This window comes from Botrytis deweyae (genome assembly GCF_014898535.1).
Source record: "Botrytis deweyae strain B1 chromosome Unknown BDEW_013, whole genome shotgun sequence".
Classification (NCBI taxonomy): domain Eukaryota; kingdom Fungi; phylum Ascomycota; class Leotiomycetes; order Helotiales; family Sclerotiniaceae; genus Botrytis; species Botrytis deweyae.
In genome coordinates this window covers 841,515-863,035 of record NW_024066220.1, presented here as the reverse complement: position 1 = coordinate 863,035, position 21,521 = coordinate 841,515, and the positions used below count along the sequence as shown (strand labels likewise).

The following is a 21,521-nucleotide window of genomic DNA, read 5'->3' as shown; positions in this document are numbered from 1 at the left end:
TGCGATATTTATCAAAAGCACAATCTTGGCATCATGATGTCATCAGCTTCAATGTGTGAGCGATTTGAAGCTGCGTATCCAGTCGATCTCTTGATGATAGAAGAGTTGGTATGATACATCATCTCAAGTACTTCCTCAACCACATAGAGAGAAATCTACCTACCTAGCTAGTCTGCCCCCACGGCAGTGGCTCCCAGAGGGCCAGCGGAGCGTCATTCAATTGATTCTTCACTTCAGATTACAGATTCTGGATCATTCCAACTTCACTCACGACACGCTGATTGGTCATCGTCAGAGTCGTCAGGAAGCTCGAACAAGCTGATCTGATATACGTACCTTGATCGATACATAATGCAAGTAAGACAATGCAAGTAAGACCAAAGATACTGGGAGAAGTTCAAACAATACACGCTGGAGCCAATGATCTAGGATTATCGTCTCTGGAATAAATGGCTTTGTTCATTCCAAGGAAGTTTCATAGGAAGTAACCTTACATCAGCTAATTTATAGGACACAAACGGATTTCTACAAAAGTTTTACTCCTTCTCAATTGCTCCATTTACGTTCAATTGATAGTCACATCGAACCCATGATTTTCTAGCACAAGGTAACCAAGGAAATGCAACTTTATGAACATCCGCAAAAAGACTCGTGAATAATGAATATTTCAAAAGGAATGTGTATCATCTCACAAGAGTTCTCAAACATATTTCTCGTGAGCTCCCTTACAGTTGAAGTTCATCGGAACCAATGAAAAAATGCAGCATCTCCGGCGAGTTTTGAGTATCGACCAAGCATCTCATTCAACCAATACCTGCGATTTCCATGAGGTCATTGGGGGAAAGAAAACAAACAAACAAACAAACAAACAAACAAACAAACAGGAACGATGATGTCTTGTATTAATCTGCAAATCATAACATGTGAAGCAATCCGCAAGAAGTAGAAAGATCACCAGAGAAGAATATTAATAAATTCTCATGAGGGAATTGCTTCAAAATGACACAACATAAAATGAAGACAAGGGAAAAGGACAAAGATGCCAAACACTTGATTAAGCTGATTTCAATCCAAATCGTGAAGTAGAGTCATAGACTGCAGAAAAGAAACTGTTTCTTTCATCAATAGACTTCATATCTCGGTAGTCATAGCCTTACCGTTTAAACAAATTATTTAAAGGGGACAACAAGCAGGACACTTTGAAGACGCCATTCAAGCACATCAAACACATCACACAACGAAGAAACCGATAAGAAGAAAACCAACTATATAAAAAAAGCCTAACCCAGAAAATCCTTATCCCAAAAGAGCGCAACTACACTTTCAATTTCCAATTTCCAATTCCAATTTCCAATTCCAATTCCCAATATCCAAAAGACACATAACCCTAAAACTCCCAACGCACTCACTCATGTTTCACATACATACTCGCGTACCTAGGTATTCGATGCGAGATTATACATAGAAACAACAACGAGATCTTGAATCGCAATAAATCCCGAGGTCTGTAGTATTAAATCTCTAAGAAGAGGGAATTAGCAGTTAGTAACTTACTAAAAATAGTAGTGAGGTAATCAGGTAGTGAGAGAAATTAGGTAGTGAGAGTGAGTACCTAGGTGGGTGGGTAGGTAGGTAATTGATTATAAATGTCTTGATCTTTTATATTTCGACTTGATATTTTTGTTTGATATAAGATAAAAAAAAGGGATTTGATATGTAAGATACCTACTATGCGGATATATATATATATATCTTTAATTAGATATAGAAAATTTCTATGAAAATAGTTATTTCTTAAAGCAATTCAGAGGTTGGAGAGATAATATGTGTTACTTAGATATCTGCTCGTCTGATTCTGATTTCGAACTTGGAAGATTGTTTTTTTCTAGATGAGTAGGATAGGATGGGATAGGATTATTAGATATTGGGAATATGTTTTTATTTCTTTATCTAGATAGGTATCTAAATTACTATACTATCTTTATAATCTAATAAGCAAATCTATATTTTATATTTTGTATTTTATATTTTAACCCCACTTAGCTTAGCAATACCTCTTCTCAAAGTTGTCTATATCTAGGTATATATTTAGGTATGTAGGCATTTATATACATATTCCAACTTCCAATTTGTTAACCTATTCAAACTTTCCTATACATTTAAGCTCCCCTATCCTTTCAAGCTTTCCTACCTATACAGCCTACCCAGCTAAATCCAATTCAATCTAATCCAATCCAATCACTATCACCACATCGCCAACCCATCACATCACATCCATATCACATCCATATCACATCCATATCACATCCATATATCTCCTATACCAAACTTCACATCTACATTCCGCTCCTCATCTCATTTTATCGTGACTACCAAATCTCCCGAGTCCCTATTTCCTCGCTGTCTCATCTCAAGCTCGATTCTCATCCGTCTCTCCTCTCCACACAATTCAGAAACATCTCTCACTCCCGAGGTCACTCAAAGTCACAACTTCTCACAAGATTCATACCTAGTAGACATCACCACAAGCCACAAGCCCCAAACCAAAACCACAATCACTCACAATCACTTACCAAAATAAAAATAATCAAACCAATCAAATGGACAAAAAAACATCTCTCTCCATTTATTCATTATCTATCTCCTACTCCATCCCATTTCATTCCATTCCACCCCATCCATCCATCCATCCATCCATCCACCATCATCACATCATAACAAAAAAAGCGGATAATCTTGTCCTTAATCTCAATCCCCATCAAAATCTCAATCCCAAATTCCCCATCCTTCCCTCCCTCCCTCCCTCCAAAAATCCAAATTTTTCCTATTCCATCCCATCCCATCCCATCCATTCCATCCCATCAATCCCATAATATCCAAACACCACCAACTTCCTCCCACAACGACGTGGGAGTACGACCATAAACGACCAAAGTACAAATAAACGTACCAAGTATTCATTCGAGCCGTGAAGAAATGAAATAGTGAGAAGGGGGGGAAAAAAAAATCAACAAAAAATCAACAAAAAATCAACAAAAAATCAACAAAAAATCAACAAAAAATCTCCATAGATAACAAAAGGGGGTATGTGTGTTATAGTAACCAAGAACCAGAACCAGAACCAGAAACAATTCCGCCGTGCTCAAAAATGCGCTAACCTCGCGCTGAAAATATGGTACAGTAAAATAAAGGAAATGTCCATCTCCGGAAGAAATGCTCATTAAATGTGAAAAAATAGTCGTTAAAGAAACGAGCATGAGGTATCATCTAAACGAAAAGCGAGAGAGAGGGAGAGAGAGAAAGTAGAAGAGCGCAAATAAATCCCAACGCAAAGCAAAACGCAGAATCAACTCTCTTCCATAATCCCCACCTCGCCCCCTCCTTCCTCTCTCCATTCCCGACTGCGATCCGTCATTCTCTTGATCCCGCTCACGCGACCCGCCCAGAGACTTTCCACCGTGGTGCGGAATGTATATCCACGCTGACTACTAATCACTCCAATAGCTTGCAGTACGGCTTTTCGGCTATCCCGACCAAATACAGCAGGATGATTGATCCATTCGAGACTCGCCTCCAACTCCGCATCAAGAGCCGCAACAGTGTTGGGATCGATACCCGGGGCCGTTACAACAGCCGAAAGCGCATCATTTGATCGGTGTCGAGGAATCGGACCCAGAGTGTGATTTGAGGTCATTGTCGTAGCAGATGTTGGGGAAGGGGTGCGACGTCTATCGGGAGTACGATTCGTAGGTGATGAAGAACCCGTGCGAGATGAGAGATTGTGATTGGGGGATTTCGAAGGTGGAGGTGGAATGGGTGGGAGACCACCTTTTCCTAATCCTTTCAGGATCGATCGTGTCTCGCTCAACAGATGTTGTGCGCGGTCGTGCTGGCCGCGAGAAACCAATGTGAGAGCGCGTGTAAGCATGTCAGAGGTGAGAAGTTCCATACGTCGTTGAACAACGCTTGGATGGGGCGGAATGGGTGGTGCACTATTCCAAGTCGTGTGTTTCTTCTGATTTGTTGGGGCAGGAAGCATAGTGATTGCTAAGAGTGAAGGACGGGGTAAATGAGCAAGTGTTCCATCTCTGAGGATATCTCCCCAAGTGAGGTCAGCTTGGATCAGAGGAACTTCCTCTATTGAGACGACTCGTTGATCTTCTTGATCAAGTGACCCACCAAGAGCCTCAAGACCAGAAACTATAGAGTCCCATGGATCTTGAGCGAGTTGTTCTTGCGAAGCATTATCAGGAGCAATAACTAGCTGCACTAAAATATCCCTCTTGTCGCCAAATCTCAAATCGCCCAAAGAAGCCTCGGCGTCTTTACCCGTTGCACGCTTAGTGATCTGTAAAGCCCCACTAATCTTAACAAATTTAGCTGGCGATCCCTCAGGAAGTCGAAGCTTTAATTTCACATTTTGATGTGACATTGTTTGAAGAGATCCAAGACAACCCGCAAGACATTCTCGCAACATCATCCAATCTTTCACGTATGTGTAAGAAGCTTTAGTTCGCGTTGATAATTCAATCATGGTGTCTGGCTTGTGGGTCATACCGAGTCCGAAAGAGTGAACAGCAATCCTAAGTAAAAGTGTTAGCCATGATTTTCTCCCCAACATATCAATATCCAACCACTTACTTAGCGGCCTCAGCTCTTGATACCACAAAATCCACGCTCTCCGCATCGGATGTAGACGAGTCACTAATCAAAAGAATCGTAGCAATTGGATTATTCGACCTCCGTTGCATAAGAAGATCCATCGCCACATTTGCACCCTCCACAACATCTGCTCGATGACTCTTTTGTCCAACCGGTCTGATCGACGCCAAAATTTGCTGCCATCCATTCCATGTTCTACTAGTCATCCCTACAAGTGGTGCTGCACCGCCACTGGAACCAAATGTGACCAAACCCATACGATCACGATCTCCCAGGTTGGAAACCATAAATTTCAATGCATCTCTTACAAGAGTAATCTTGACACCTTGCATTGAAGAGGATATTGGAATCACAACCACAATATCAACAGGAACGTGAATTGCAGCTGGTATTCGGAGACCTCTAGGGGCACTTGCGTAATCTGCCGGTGCGGCGGTCGCGGATCTAGGTCCATAGGCCGAAGAATTAACCGACACTCGCTGGAGACCTGTGGAATCGCGACTCCATTCTTCTTCCTCTGGCTCGGACAAATCGTAATCTGGACTTCGTGCTGGAGAACCCTCGATGGCGTTTAAATCCAACAAAGCCTGCTGCCACAATTTAAGCTGATTGCGATTATCAAACTTGAGATGAAATGATGGGAGTTCGGCCACTGACAGACTCAAGGTCAATATGTTGTTATCTTCAGTAGGGCGTAAGTTAGCTGCGGTGATTTTTTCGGTTTGCCCAAGAGAATTACCAGATCCTGATTCAGTCACCTCGTTCAAGTGCTTTTTGATTAATATTGATCCTTTGAGTGTGCATCGAGTACTTTTGCGAACGCCATTGGATTCATCCCATGGTTGTGACGATGAAATCTTCTTTTCTTTCACGCAGATCAGCATTTCTGCGAACAGGAAACATTCCAGTTCCTGCCAAGATTGCCTGTCTTTTCCAACTCGAATAGTTCCATATAATCGTAATTTTCCAAATCTGCTCATCATTAGTATTTTATTTATTTGCTACAATGCATGATAATATATACCTATTAAAGTCAAGACCATGCCAATTTTCCACCCGAGTTCGTAAACCTTCAGTGATTTCGTCCAAAACCTCTGGAGATTCATAGGGGTAGAAACGCGGTGCGCTCTGAGCTGGAGATGGGGGTCGAGCATAGGTATCTTCAGGTCGAATGTTGGGTAGTGGAGGGGCACCTCGAATATCATCTGGGTCGGGTCGCCATTTGTTGTCAGGAACCTCGATTGTGATAAGACAAGTCAAAGTTTGTTGCTGTCTGGACCTGTTCAAGGTTGGGAACTCTGAACGAATGCTGACGACCGGAGCTGGAATGGGGTTCCTTGTAACACTTGCTCGAGGGCTTATAAGATTCGATTCCATCGCTTGCACATCGTAGTCATGGCGGCGAGGTGGGCCGCTTGTTGCAGTTTCTGGGTACCCAACAGATGAGGGAGCATTTTCGCTGTCGTTTCTTTGGTGCGAGATTCTCGATGGTTGTGCGTATCTATCCATGCGCTCTCGACTATCCCTACTATCTCTGTTGCTACCATTATCTCTGCTATTGTCTCTAATGTGGGTATCCTGACTGTTCGCTCTCGTTCTGGTAGTTCGAGCATTGGATTCGCGACTGGGTGGTCGTACGGTCTGAGATTCCCAATTCGAGGGTGTGGGCGTTGATCTCGCGGACTGGTCGCTGGCCGAAACTGAACGCACAATACTACTTAGCTTCTCTGGAGGGGCAGCAGGAATCAGCTTTAGTTTTCAGGGAAGACGAACCACTACTTTTGAAAGTCTTACCAATGTCAAGAACATTGCCTCCTCGACTCGTATCCAGACCCAAGGGCGCATTGCAGGTTGGGCAATATTGAGCGTCGCTTTCCTTGATGTATTCGTAGAAACATGCCTCATGAGAGACATGGCCGCAGGAAAACTGCAATATTCGTTCGCCTCGAAGGGTATGTTCCAATGGCTCTTCACACACAGAACATTCGCTGCCAACAAACGTCCTCTCCCTCCGGTTACGAGTTCTGTCCGTGTCCAACATTCCTGACATTCCACCACCAGCTCGTTGTTTGAAATCACGATTCGCCTTGCTGGCTAGAGGGGAGACCGAAGAGAACGACGTATCTGAAATCCCACGAGTATGTTCAAGAACTTTTCGAGTATCTGGTGAAGAAGAAGTATACAAGTTAGTCAATATGAAGGTAATTTTCACGCATTAGTATGAGCGGAGGGGTGGAGTAATGGCAATTTGGAGTTTGGCTACTGCGTACCCTTTTTGGGATGGGATCCTGCAACGCGGGCTCCACCAGATGAATCCTTGACCTTGTCTCTCTCTCGTCTCCTGGATCTTTTATCCGAGTCGCTGAGTAGTCCAAGCTCATACAACCTTGAAACCTGGTCTTTTTGTTCCTCTGCTCTGCGGCTAAAGCTAGTGAGATTCCTACCAGTATCGGAAGTGGAAGGGGTGGTCTTATGTCCCAAGAACCTTTTCGACATGAACTGCTGTTCCAGAGGGTCTTGTTTTCAAAAGCTCTGTCCGTCAATATTAAGTTTGTTCGCCCACTTTTTCTGAATATAATCCGCTGCTAAAAAAACCCAATCGATCCAAGATTTATGAACAGTAACGTAATAATTCTCAGCACATAAAATGTTCGCTTGTGAGAGTTGAGATCCGGCCAAATCCTGAAAGTCCGAACCAAGGAAGATTTGGGGTGGCGATGCTAAGAATTGCGCGCTGGTGAGATTTCGATCTCTGTCTTTCGGGACTCTAAATTTGGCTATGGGAATGAGGACAGGACTACCGGGAATGGGTACAGGAGCTAATTGTAATCCAGAGGGTGTGACGCTGTGGGGAATTTTTGCAAAAGGCTTTCCACTCTTCAGTGTGCTGAATCACGGCTTAGGTCAGAGTAATTGAATAATAGGATTCGAGGTAGGAATGACCACTATTCGATGTAATTCGAGATCCCGCGTTTGGTTACTGGGCTGCAGTTATGAAAAGACGAGCTGAAGTGTTAGGCCAATAATGCAAATGCAAATGCAATTCAATCGAGTGGGCGTCCGAGAGCTTTGCGAATTACTACTAGAAGGGAGGGGCGAGACTTGCGAATTTGCGAATCATGAAATTGTGCGAATTGCGACTACAGGGTAATTGAGTTCATTCGTGAGGAGCTTAGTGAAATATGATGAAAGTTTGAGAGAGAGCATGAAGTGAGTGAAGAGAAGAAGTTGACGAACAGCAAGATGTGGAAAGACAAATGTGAACGCCGCCCACTTACAGTAGGTAGTAAGTGATGGTACCACCATATCTAGGCAGTAAAGATAGCAAGCAGTTGTCTGTAAGAAAAATTGAATAGAGTTATGCCGGAACTCCATTATACCCAACAGCTCAAATACATGGATTCAGGCACGTAAACGATGGGCGCTGTCCAGGATACCTACAGGACTGAATGATTTTCAGGACTTCGGAGTCTGGCTTCACAAGGAAGAGCATGACGGGATTGGTTCAATGGAGGGGCTGGTGAAGATTTGGCAATTGTGGTGGTGCAGGAATAATTAATGGCAGTAACGACTTCTGGTAATAATCTTGATAATGATATCGCAAAATGCTCAGACTGACTGAAGTAGACAGACCTCGGGTATTTAGTAAGCTTCTTCCAGTTTAGCACACCTCCGGAAAACATGGATCTACGTATTGAACCACATGTTATACTTTGTAGTTTGCATAAGAAACTTATAACGCGAAAGTTAGAATAATGAATTTCCCTTCCAAGCTTGAAAATTAATACTCGTCAGGTACTAGTGCACAGTAGTTTGAGCAGCTTTTGCAAGGTAGCTTAGCGATGATCATACGATAAGTCCGATATCAAAATGAAGGGGCTCTAAGGTTGAATAAATTACCACCAGGCCCTTTTGACCCTCTCGAGACCCTTTGAGATCATTCGAAAGTTCCAGTTTATTAGCAATCATTGTAGACATGTTGACATAATAATGACAGCTTTATAAATTGACGGGACAAGTTTTGTTTCTACTTTGACACAGGCCGAAACAAGGTAGATCAACAGGAACTGTGGCTTCAGGCTGTACCAGTAGCTGCATATCTAATATAGGCCGTAGGGTGCTAGTATAAGATGAACGTCGGAAATTTCACCAGAAAAGAAACAATCTCCATGTGGGTAACTTTCTACTTGCAGTATGCAGTTGACTGAACTTGCAGATGGGAACGGTACACTATACTCGTCGCAATATTCTTGATCTCATCACCTTCTAAACTCGGTTCCTCGTAGATTTATCTTCAATCTTCAACCCTACCGACCCCCAGTCTCCAGCGATATATTATGATAAAGGAACGATATGACTATCCCAGCTTTCTGCAGTTCTCGACTGCACATTCTAACATTCGAACCATCGTGCCAATCAAACGATTGTATCATAGTGCTGCTATCCCTGGTCCGCGCCCGTTACCCGCCTATCCTCTCGGATATCCCTGGTCTGTGAAAATGCTCACTAGGGTCTATCTCCATCATGCATGCAAAAATAATTACAGGGTACACAAAACAAGGAAGATCTTGCGTGTGAAAGTAGCCAGTCACAGCCAAAATCACGGAGTATTATTATCTTTTAGTTCTGCAAGATAAGTTTCTGTCTATCCGATCATTTCTTCTTATGGTCATTAACGGCTGAAAGAAACACATTTATATGATACTCGCAACCTTTCTTCGGGGTATTAGGTTTTCAGGAGAGAAATATTTCCAACAAAAATGAAGTCCCCCATTCTTCCCAGTATTCCTTTCCAGTTGTCTGTTAATAATCCGACTGGGGAAGCAAAATAGATGATTATTTTCTTCGTTCCGTAAACAGTAGAAAGAAATGATTCGAATACGAAGGAAGTCTTTAACGTCTTTGACTATCGACTATCTGAGACGAATCCGACGATGTTCTAGAAAACTGGGACTAGACTTATTATTGCGCACTATCCTGAACTATTTGATTCTGGCATCTGTCATATTGATTCAGACCCCATTCTTAACACTTCAATCGATCCTGAGGTTAGAACCGGTGGTCCGGTGGGTAAGATTCTTATTAACAGCCCCAACATGGAAATATTCCAAAGCTTTCAACCCCACAACACGAAGCATGAAATAAGTACAAATAATGATCTGCCCTATAAGAAATGGATCGACCTCTGCTACATGCGTAATCAAAAGTAATTAGGGAGAAAAAAGCCGGAATTTTGGGTCCTTCCAAGTTCCAACTCCTATTTTTTGCTGCAGACATCGTGGTTCCCACGCGATTTATATCAATGTCTCATCCCCATATCCACTTTGGATCGTCGAAACTACGGGAATGCCGCCACTGAAATCAGGAACAGAAATAGTGATATCCGCTGTCATTACCTTTCGATAGACATTATTGTAATATGACAGGAGTCAAGGGACAAGAAACGTAAATGACATTTTGTTAATCTGCAATGACTACATGTCGTATATGTTGTACGCCAAAGGCCTAGACGACCTGAAGAAGATTCAAGCCACAACCACTAGACTCAAATAATTACTCCGAGACTGCTCAGATGTCTTCTAGAAACCTTCGAATCGTGTGGTCAGAGCTTTCATATTTAGATGCATATCAGAATCGTATTTTTGCGTCCTGAGCGTGCTTCTAGGATAGGTTCAAGAATAGATTTAGGGTGCCTCTCGAGCCTCTTTAATTATGGAAGGTTGCGCGATCGATCTAATCTCAAGCTACTAATAATCCCCAAGGAGGATTTCAGAGGATTGAATTACTTGTGCGGCACCTCCGTTCTGTACTCAATCAGGTGCACCCACAAGTATGTGCTTATTAAAAGCAACTTCGGCAGCTAAAGTGACTGTCTATCCGTCTGTGTTATATGAATTCCTCAGTCGCTACACGCGCATCAGCTGTAACTATTGTATTGTCATTCCCTAAAAAATACCAAGAGATATAATTATGCGATATGCTTACAGCATCAAGACTAAACGATGACATGTTTAAACTATCGCCGCATGTATCAAGCTCAAAACGTACAATTGCGAGCAACAACCGGCTTTCATCTCATCTGATTCGTTTAAACTCTATCAGATGTTAGACAGCGTGGCTTGATGTTACCCGAACTACTCCCAAAACTTCTATCAGTAAGGATCTGATGTCAGCTTCACGTAGCTGCGCCGCGGGTAGTCATTGCAGCTTGTAAAGTGGCGCTCGCATACATATAAAAAGAACATTCGCAGAAAAATCAAATGCTGTCGAAGCGCAGAAGAGTTGTGATTGGTCGACTAATTTACCTAATGACAAAGACATCATCATTCGAACTTTCAACCCACTATCGTGCAGAATACATGCTGCGATGTTACCCTCCGAGTACATCATCGTCCCGAAGAAGAAACATCTGACAACATTTCCGCCATTATTGGAAGTTGCTTTACGAGCAGTGTAACAGTCCTACTGGAAATCCTTCGCAAACCTCACCTTGAAACACATGCAACCAGTAACATAATAAATTCACATCGATCTTTTGTCCAAAAGTAACCTTATTCAAGCATTCTCTAATGCACCCCAATCCATTTTGACAACGATCACTATTTTGTGGCTTGCATGTTCAGATCGATGTCCAGAGATCATCGCGTACTAAGCATTGACTCTGATTACTGCGGTGTCCGCAAGCACCAATATCATAGTTGATAATTCAAGAGGATAGTTTTGCTAGATTGGCGTTTCTTGTATAGTATGAACTTGTTCAGCTGGACAAAATTCGGTCGTAACGTATTCAAACTCTATCATCCATGTCATGTTCTTTGCGGTAACTTAGCTACGAACGATGTCAACCCATCAGACTGTCGTCGCTCAACTTTCATAGGTGATCTAAACAAGAACGCCTCAAAGATCTATGTGCTTCAGATTCTTGTTACATTTCTCGATCAGTTCCAAGGAATTATCACGGGTGTCAGTGCGAATGCTTCCCGTTATCTCATTACATGAAACGTGTGCTTCCCAGAGGCGGTTCACAATAGGGTTCCAAAGACATCTGGCCCACGTAACTGGATTTACTTTCTTGTTAGTTGGTATCGAGCCTCGTCGCTTGTTAATTTAGCCTCACATTCTTAGCCTCTTATTTGGCGATTTCACAACAGCATTGACGGAGCTTTTCTCTACATCCGCATCGCTGATCAGTTTCTGCCCTATAAGGTCCTGTCAGTGCTTAATGCTTGGTCAATTCTAGCTTCCACTTCCATTCAAACCTATCAATTCACTAATGAGAATGCCAAAACGGTAAGTTTGGTTTGATATCCTTTAAACGACAATTCGGGCATCTATTTTCCCCTCTGTCTTGTTCGACTCAAACAGTTTCGAAACTTGATGAATTGAGGATTGTCTTGATCAAGCCAAAGTGTGAAGACTAGGAACAGTGTGGACAGTTCAACTCGTCAGCGAGCTAATTACCATGATTATAGACGAGTCCACTTTCCTGATCATTTTCCCATGTCAATTATCATACTCGCGTTGACATCGTCACATGAATTTCATAGCTTTCTAAACTTAATATACACGATACCTCTATCCAAGCTCACCCAACACCTTACCAGTCCACTTCCTCCCGGGTGCGCGCCATTTACCCCGCAAAGCTAAGATTTTTTACATGCAGATTTTCAGCGCCATCTAGGCGCAACCGACATGAAAATCGATTATTAAGACAGTTATACTTTTTCAATCCACCTGAACCGGTACGCTTTGATCAAGATTACATATTACTGTTAATAATTTTCGCCTTGTGCTCACGCTCTGAGCTACAATCTGTCTTGGCTCAACACTAACCCGAGTCATCAAGACAACATGAATGTGGATTGAGGAATCGTGAAAACTCAAAATATCCTCATTATTCTTAGAATACCCACATTTGTTGTTCAAACTAAAGGAACCCTTCTTTACTGCAATGACTGCAGCAAATTAAGATCTAGACTAGGGCTTTCTTGAGTAGTCAAAACGCGAGGCCGCTGTTCAACCGATGAAGATCCAGCCGGGTTGATGCTTCGAGTTCCCGTGTGCTTTTGACGGTCGTTTGATAGATATTGCAATTACAGTAGCTATCTGATAAGTGCATGCAGTATCCATCTACATATCATAGGTCAGATAATGCCACCCCACCAGTCGTCTAGCCACATGCCATCTGAACGCCACAAAAGCATAATAGACACAACCTTGGAACCCGTGGACTTCCCCGTTGCGTTTGCGCCTCACATTGTCTTTCAGCTTCTCACTATGAGTATAACCAATAACATCACGTTCCTATCACTTCCTGTCACACAAACACACATAGTCCGGATACTTGCAACACTCTTATATAAGCATGCAGATGAACAGCGCTGAGCAATGATTCGATTCGTCATATGTATGCCTGCCACCATCCGCCTAGATGTCTACCTACAACAGGTAGCTAAATACCCGTATGATATACCCGGGCCCAAGGCAAGTTCTGCGAAAGCCAGTACGTACATACATACGGACATCTTTGATTTGCGGCGGCAAAGAAAAGACGTAATCTTCAGCCCTAGCTACGGGCCTTTTATATACAAAATTCATGCAAACCCTTGAAAATCGCAGTGTACAAAATCACCTGGATTTCAAAGAGGGGATGAGAAAACTTGGAGGGCGGAGGCTCGAGCTCTTTTTGGCGGGGTACATCCACCAACATCCACTACTCAGCCACCGACACAAATTTTGGAAGTTCTACAAGGTGCCTGGATGTGAAGTTGATGCTTTTTCATGCCATCCGTCGGGTGTAACCAACCTTTGATAATCTATCTAGATGCCTGCACTGAATTGAAGTCATTGACACACTGGGACGAGGAGCGTAGAGAACGTTGGGGTTGTGAGTAAGGATGCTGTAATAGCCTACCAACATTTGAATCGTGGCTTTAGATTATTGACCCAAGATTAGATAGATATTGGAAAGATTTGCAAAACTCGAATGGTAGACTAGTTTTGGGTAGACTATGATCTATCAAATCCAGTCAGGGTCCAGGAACCGTAACCATACTGTTGGTAAGTGATGCTACAAACGTCCTTCCCATCGTGGAAAATATCAGGAAGCTAGATAGGCTACCCATCTACTTGGTAATGCAGGAAATGTTACGGAATGGTGCCGAAAGTTTATCAAATTAATATCAAACTATTTTATACCTCTGACCATTCCAGTTCTCGTATTTGCTTTTTAGTTTCCAAATGCCGGCGGTGCACTGATGATAGATACCGCGCGCGGGGGTGGCGTGGAAATAATCATTTTCTTTGCTTTTGGGGACCAGTAGATCAGTGCTTGTGGTAGATCCTGTTCATTCAGTTTCTTGCTTGAGATTGAGAATCCTATGTATTCGTATTTGATGGCTCACATCATATAATTTGACTCCGACATGATGTCTCAGTGTATGAGACAGCGAGCGTTTTCTCCGCCTTAATTAATGGGAAGAGTAAAACTGCCGGGTGAATCTGGCAGGAGATTTCCAAGGGTAGTAGACCAGGAAACTTGAATACGGTTGAAGTATTTTCAGGACATCAGTCGTTTGCGTGGAAAGTGAATGTCGATCATTACCGAGGTGCCTCGTTGAAATCACATCCTCAAAGTCATACTCACAGTCTGAAATGGCGCTTACTAGCCTTCAAGATGAGGGGTTTGAAGACTCTCAGTCTGGATGAACTGCTAAGAGTTCACCAACAGTCCAAGCCTCGGAAGTCCAGGCGACTCATCTCCTCAAGAGATGCCTTGATGCCCTGAGTCAAGGATCAAGCCATCAGAACCATCGATCATTCTGGGCAATCTTTTTGGCAGTAGTCTCGCTCGAGTCTCGCTCATCGCTCGGAATTGATTATTCCCGGAATGACTACTCATGCCCCAGCTGAATAGGTTCATTGCCGCCATTCTCAATCATTTTCACGCCACAACTAACGATGGAATTGTGATAGCACAATTGTCGTGGTATGCGGAGAGCCGAGGTTACCGGACAGTGACGGGCCACACTGTGATACCGAATCCATCTCGGATCCAGATTGGCCGATTTTCACAATTCTCCACTTTCAACAGTGGATGAAGAGAACCCTTTCCCCAGGCCTATTTTCACACGGGCATTCGGACTATTCATATCGTTCCATCTCTCTGATTCATCTCATGGATAATGTCCTCCTGAGCTTTTGCACTAAGCCATCTTGATACCCGTCACTTCCGTCAGGTAAATTAATGGCCTGTTTCTCGCACTCGCAAATTACTGCGGCTAAATTGATGACATCTCTGTCTGAGCTTCGATATGAGGAAAGCATATAAAATGATAACATGTAATATGCGGTCCTCGGAATTTCATTTTCGTTCATGCGTCTTGCGTGTCTCATCACAGACAGTCTTACTTTCCTGCACCTTCTGTTCATGACCACCGAACAAATCCACAAACACTCCCGAAAAACGGGGCCACATCTTAAGTTTTTCCAAGTTCGGCATTAAGATATGGGGCGAGCTTCTCGGTACCAAACAAAGTTTTTTGGATTCTTCACGCGGGTTTGGAGCTGATACCGGTCTCCGGAATAGATTTGTTGCAAGGGCCAGACGGAGCCGTCATGCAGGTGCTTCAAGTTTCGTGATGAAATTGGCGATGTGAGTTTCAGGTCTGCGGTGATGAACTTTGTGTTCCAAGCGAGGCTCGAGAATGGGGGTATCCTCCACGTGTGCATCCGAACACATTTCCGACCGTAAGTCAAAGCCGGGGATTAGCTATACGCGGTAGTGAATGGATTGGAGTGTTGATATATGCCACATGTTAAGTTGATATGGCCGTGATTTTGAGTGCATGCAACGCAGTTGAGGAAGCCTTCCACGGACGGGCCTGTCGTGCAATAGTTAGAAGCGATAAATACAGAAGATTGGAGCGCTTTAATGACCGGATTATCGTAGTACAAAAACAATCTGCCAGAATACTCACAATAGAGGATAGATGCAGCCATCTTTGGTATGTTTAAGTACCGAACATAGACATGGCACACTTTGCAGGCGTGATAGAAGTAACTGAAAGCTTCCATCAATTAATGCTAAGGTCTTATCGCAAAACATGACTGATTTTTGCTTCGTGCGACACGAAACGGTGCTGTCTGCAGATTCACCCGGATGAATCCCCAAGTGGTCACTTCTCAACTGAGTTTATTCTTTCCCGTTTAAAGGTCTGTTTGGTCGAACTGGCGATGACGAATCATCTCGCGCGAAGTTTCGCATTTTAGTATGCACTGCACTGCCGAATGAATAGCTCGTTGTGTGTCTCTCACTACCTGTCGCGTTGTGATAAGGCTGTTCCGTGGATTTTGAGGACTGCAGGAAATGAAATCAACTATTTATTGCTGTAGAAATCTTGGGAACATCCATTAATTTTTGCTCTTAAGGACATAGGCAATTTGTGTGTGTCTTGCCTGGCTGTAGGGAAACCACCATTCTTTACTGATCCATTCGGTTGCAGCGGTATCGTCCGAAAAATCAATACTCCATAGGTAGGTATCTAGAGCAAATGTAATTGAAGAATAAATGGCATTAGCCCAACCTTCGAAGTTGATAGTCGCTACATCTCGGCCAACCAGTGAGGAGGCTGTTGCCACTCTCGCGACCTCGAGAAAAAGCCGTCCACCAAAATTCTACACTTTAATCAAAATTCAATATCAAAACAACAAATTCAATTTTTTAATTGAAATTATATACATTAATAATTTATCAAAAAAAGATTCTAAAACTTGAGTTTTCAAAAAAATATAAAATATAAAGAAATTTATATTGAATTTTGAAAAAGATTATTTCTAAATTCTCTTTTATTTTTGCGGGGTTGGTGTCCGGCTTTTTCTCGAGGTCGCGAGCCACTCAATCATGCATGAGCTTCAAGGATTATATGCACCGCAAGGCTGAGGAAGCGTGCTGCGCCCAAATGGAGTGACGATACTCATATCAATATTTTGGAGATTCACATTTCATTCCTTTTGGTGAACAAAAGAAGTCCTTCGATTCCACGACTCTCCCGCAATGGCCGCTCCTGTGGCAGCATCAGTGAACGCTCGTGACCCATGGCTCATTGCCAGGAACCGCTTCATTGATCAACTTGATCCTGCAGAGCAGGCGCTGTTTAACGAAGCTACACCAGAAAATCTTTACTACAAATCCAGCAATATCCAGAAGGCCGATCAGAAAAATAGCAAAACTCGAGCGATTTTGAAGTCTCTCGAGCCTTTGACGAAATCCATCCAAGATTATGGTGCGGCAATGGATACTTTCACCAACATTGCGCCTTTATATCTTGCTCCAATATGGGGAAGTATTCGTGTTATACTTGTCCTGGCTAGCAGCCAAGGAAAGTTCTATGATCGAATAATAGACACTTTTGCTCGCGTGGGAGATATACTTCCACGTTTGCGTAAGCATAATTCCCTGAGATACTTTCTGTATCCTGACACTTCATTATAGGCGAATATCAAGCGATTTTTGACCATGAAAAGCATCCGAAATTTACGCAAACTTTGTCAGCAGCGTATCTCGACATAATTGTTCTTTGTTCAAATTTCAAAAATATATTGACCGGGCAAAAATCTTCCTTCGTCAAGCGTTTAAGGTCTCCCTTGTCTACATCTCTTGGAGCGCAACTTGACAATGCTGTGCAGACATTTAGAGAGCACCGTAAAGCGGTTGAGAGTGAAGCTAAGATGTGCCATTATATCGAAGCGAAGGAGTCTAGAGAGCTTGAATTGAGAGAAAGAATGCGGAGCAAAGAACAAGAACGAAGTAGGTTATTTCGCAGGCTACTATATGGTTGTTTTGTGTTCTGACTACGGACTAGGAGACAGACTACGAAGGATCATCTCCCAGATGGCCGCAGTTGATTGCAGAAACAAGCATCGTCGACTGCAGAAGATACGGCATAGTGGGACCGGGAGTTGGCTGGCCGGTGTGGCTGACTATAGGAATTGGCAAAACCAGAACAAATCTTCTGTCATGTCATGTTATGGTATTCATAAGCTGCAGATATATGCTCTCGGATCGATAAATGCTAAAATCTACCAGCTGGATCCGGCAAATCGGTTTTGGTTTCGAGCCTTATAGACGGCTCTAAATTGGCATTCCCTGCCGATACTGCCATTTCCTATTATTATTGCGACTATGCCGACAAGAGGACACTTTCCCCGAGTGGTCTTTTTGGTTTCATCTCTCAGAAGTTGTTTCGTGACATGAATGAAATTCCTGAAGCTTTAATAGCTATCCTCGAGGCTGAATATCCAGACGAGGCAACATCACCTAGCCTAGATCAAATAGTCGCCTTGCTGATAAAGGCTATAGATGAGCTATCAAGTGTGGCTATTTTTATTGATGGTCTAGACGAACTGCCTGAGTCCGATCGGAAGCTTACTTTCTCAATCTTGAAAAAGATCGTCAATGAGGCAACATCGCCAGTCAAATTATTTGTTTCCAGTCGCGAGGATGTTACTTATCTTTTTCGAACTTCGTCCGATCTCAACACTTTCAAAGTGCACCTTCAAACGAATTCTATCTCTCCAGACATCGAGGCGTATATAAAACATACTATCGATGAGCTGATCATGTCTGGCGACCTAGTGCTGGGTAACTTGGCTCTTAAAGATGATATTTTCAATGTTCTCAGAGATGGTGCAAAAGGAATGTGAGTGTTTTCTTCCAACTCGGCTATGAAGGCATGCTGAACTTGCTCCAAGGTTTCTTTGGGTCCAATTCCAGCTTGAGGAACTCTGTCGCATGGAAACGGATGCAACAATAGTAAAAGCTCTACAGAATCTTCCTCGCAATCTTGAAGAGACTTATGACAGACTTCTTGGACGGATCATCGAGATCGAAAGGCGTGAATTTGTGAAAAGGATGTTTGACTGGATTATTTGCTCATGCAGACCATTGCACATGGATGAGCTCCGGGAAGCCATAGCTTTCACTGTTGGCGATAAATCATGGGATTCTACGAAAATACCCAATGATCTTCGAAGATTGATTAGAGCTTGCGGAAATCTTATTATGATTGATGAAGAAACCCTCGAGGTTCATCTTGCCCACTATACAGGTAAGAGGTCCTTTACATCAAACCATGCAAGAAAGTCGTGTGGTTTTCTATACATTCTATCTGGCTGCTTTTTCATCAGTAACCTGCACGAGGAATGAATAGTAGCTGATCGTCACGCATTCTACTAGTTGAACAGTATATCCTCCATTCGCAAAATTCCGAGTTGGCATACTTTCACACCACAAGGGAAGAGTCAAATAGAGCACTGGGTGTGACATGTGTGACTTATTTATCTTTCACTGATCTCGAAGCACAAGTCACAGTATACCACAATACTATCAGTCCAAACATGACGATGTTACAGGACGCCGTTACCACCCAGTCTTTGATACCTAGGGCTTCACAGTCGTCAAATTTTCCAGTCAAAGCCGCCAAAGCTGCTTTGATGGTTCAGAAATTCAAGAAGGATCATGAAAGTAACATCGATTATTCTCGGCATATTCAAATTCGAAAAAAAGAAATGGCCAACCAGCAGTTTTTCGACAAGTACCGGTTGATCGGTTATTTGAAAGAAAATTGGCTTTCGCACACTAAAGATTTCACACTGGATACTTTTGGAGAGATAGGAGAATTATTCAGAAAATTGCTCTTTACCAAACAACTCACCTTCTCATTTAAGCCCTGGGAGAGGCTTTCCTTCAGGGATCGTGACGAGATTGCGCCTCTATGTTGGGCCATAGCCGAAGACAACCTACCATTACTGAGGGAACTCTTAGTGAATGATAGAAGGATCTTTGATCACATCAGTGAAGCATGTTCGTTGTTCTGGAGCACCATAGGATATCACAAAAAGGAGGGGGGCCGACAAGGAATCGACATACCAGACAAAAGTCTCATGGTATTGGATTATTATTCCCCCGAAAACATATCTTCGAAACTACACTGTCTTTTTTGGCTCTATGGCGGGATGATTATGGCCTGTCGCCGAGGAAATGGCCAACTCCTAGATATATGTGTTGAGTTTATTGATCAAAGAAAAATGCCCTACTTTACCGGAGCTCTGGGACAACCAACATTAAGATCACTTGTGCTTTCGCATCTCTGCCTAGAAGCCACAATTCATGGACACCTGATGCTCATACAAAGTTTCCAAGCAGATGTGTACTTTCCACTAAGTTTATCTTACGAGTACAAAGGAACTTACTTCAACTCCCTGGAACGAGCAATGACTCTTCCGTGTGATGAAATAATTGATTCCCTATTGAAGAAACATTTTCCAGTGTCGTACAAGGCCAAGCTTACTGCTCTTCAAAATACAAATCTAAAAGCTCTTATTGAGTCCGGTGATTCTAGAAAATTGAATCGTCTTCTTCAATTTCTGTTCAAGAGTGATGGAGAGAGTTGGAGCTCGCATCCATTCTTTGGGATTCATGACCAGTCATATATGCAAGATGTCAGAAAATATAAGCACAACGCTATCTCTACCGCAGCGTCTTTGGGTTTTTGTCATCATCTCAAAATGATACTTCAACTTCAATCCGCAAGTACCTATGCCGAAGATATTATTGAGAGAAACATAGCTTTTCTGGCAGCTATAAATTCCTCGCACTCTCATATCGTTTCCTGGTTACTGTTTTCTGATATACATAAAAACAGCTATTACTGGCTGGAGCCCATACCTGCTGAAGTCTACGATCAGGGGTCAAAGAGCATGTCTATAACGAATTATGCTACTGATTTGCAAGAGATCTCAGAAAAATTTAGGCTCTTCGTCATTGATGCAATTTCTAATGCTTGTGTCACAGCTGATTCAATTTCAAGCTTATCTATCTTCGAACGGCATAATTGGATCTTGACAAGAGCAATTGCCCAAAATAAGCCTGAACAGGTCATTGTCTTCGGAGGTCGTAAGTATTTCAACCATGAATACGAATGCTTAGCTTCAGACTTGCCAGATCTGCCACAGGAAGTTGAGGAGTATATTTGGCCAAATAGCCATGACCATGAAAAGCCTAAAGCGACCGTTCCGTTGATATGGGCTGTCATCTACAATCAACCCCAGGTTGTGAAAGCCCTGCTTTCGGAGCCACTCCTGAGTTGTGATTACTACGTAATTAAAGCTGCCACAACATGTGCTATTATGATGGATTCTGTGGAAATGGTTATGCTGCTCGAGCCGGTCCTAACAATTAAAAATTATGACCCGAATACATTGGAAGAGGGGAACTTCTTCTTTACAAACCGCGACCTACTCGACCGTGTCTTTGCACAAGGCAGGTACTACGGAGCGAACCCTCATCTGAAAGTTGCACGCTACATAAAATCTTGGGGCCATGATCACCGAAAGAATCCGGGCTCTCATTCTCAAAGAATGAGATTACTCCAAGAGTATCTAGAAGCAACAGTGATCGCGGATGATGATGCTTTTGACAATTTTAAATCAGCACAAACAATAAACACTCCTTCGGATGAGACAATATAATCTCCGCGTATGTCTATAACAGACAATCCTTGGAGAGAAAAGTGAACAGAGATGGAAATCGAAATCGCAATTCAGGAGGAACAGATGATATTAAAATAATGATTTCATACGAAGTCTAAATTCGCAAGTTGGATAATATGTTTAACTAGACAACATATAGAATCTACCAGACCTCGCTTCGCAGACAACTTATCATTTTATCAAAGGCCACTTAGCTTCCTGTTCCATTTTATTTCATATATAGCGGGAAGAATTATCGTAACAGTAATAGTCCTAGCACAGTTCAAAGCAGAATCACATATCAAGAACCTCTTTTTACACCACGAATC

General features: G+C 42.7%; 3 protein-coding genes across 3 annotated transcripts; 1 reads left to right on the top strand and 2 right to left on the bottom strand.

The window, feature by feature from the left end:
• Window positions 1-3,026: 3,026 nt before the first annotated feature.
• Window positions 3,027-8,048, bottom strand: EAE98_006390 (uncharacterized protein). The gene is made up of 5 exons (XM_038954013.1): window positions 6,933-8,048; window positions 6,436-6,825; window positions 5,687-6,389; window positions 4,642-5,634; window positions 3,027-4,583 (listed from the first exon to the last, which is right to left on the bottom strand). The coding sequence occupies exons 1-5, from the start codon at window positions 7,156-7,158 to the stop codon at window positions 3,347-3,349; spliced, it is 3,549 nt and encodes a 1,182-aa protein (XP_038809803.1). The 5' UTR covers window positions 7,159-8,048; the 3' UTR covers window positions 3,027-3,346.
• Window positions 8,049-8,099: 51 nt separating this feature from the next.
• On the bottom strand, window positions 8,100-8,760 carry EAE98_006389 (uncharacterized protein; the record flags this gene model as incomplete). The annotated part of the gene is made up of 2 exons (XM_038954012.1): window positions 8,100-8,435; window positions 8,674-8,760. The coding sequence occupies 2 exons, from the start codon at window positions 8,758-8,760 to the stop codon at window positions 8,100-8,102; spliced, it is 423 nt and encodes a 140-aa protein (XP_038809802.1).
• Window positions 8,761-16,717: 7,957 nt separating this feature from the next.
• Window positions 16,718-21,192, top strand: EAE98_006388 (uncharacterized protein; the record flags this gene model as incomplete). Its single annotated transcript, XM_038954011.1, has 6 exons — window positions 16,718-17,105; window positions 17,156-17,470; window positions 17,526-17,693; window positions 17,750-18,362; window positions 18,415-18,770; window positions 18,899-21,192. 6 exons carry the CDS (start codon window positions 16,718-16,720, stop codon window positions 21,190-21,192), a joined length of 4,134 nt encoding a protein of 1,377 aa, XP_038809801.1.
• Window positions 21,193-21,521: the final 329 nt, after the last annotated feature.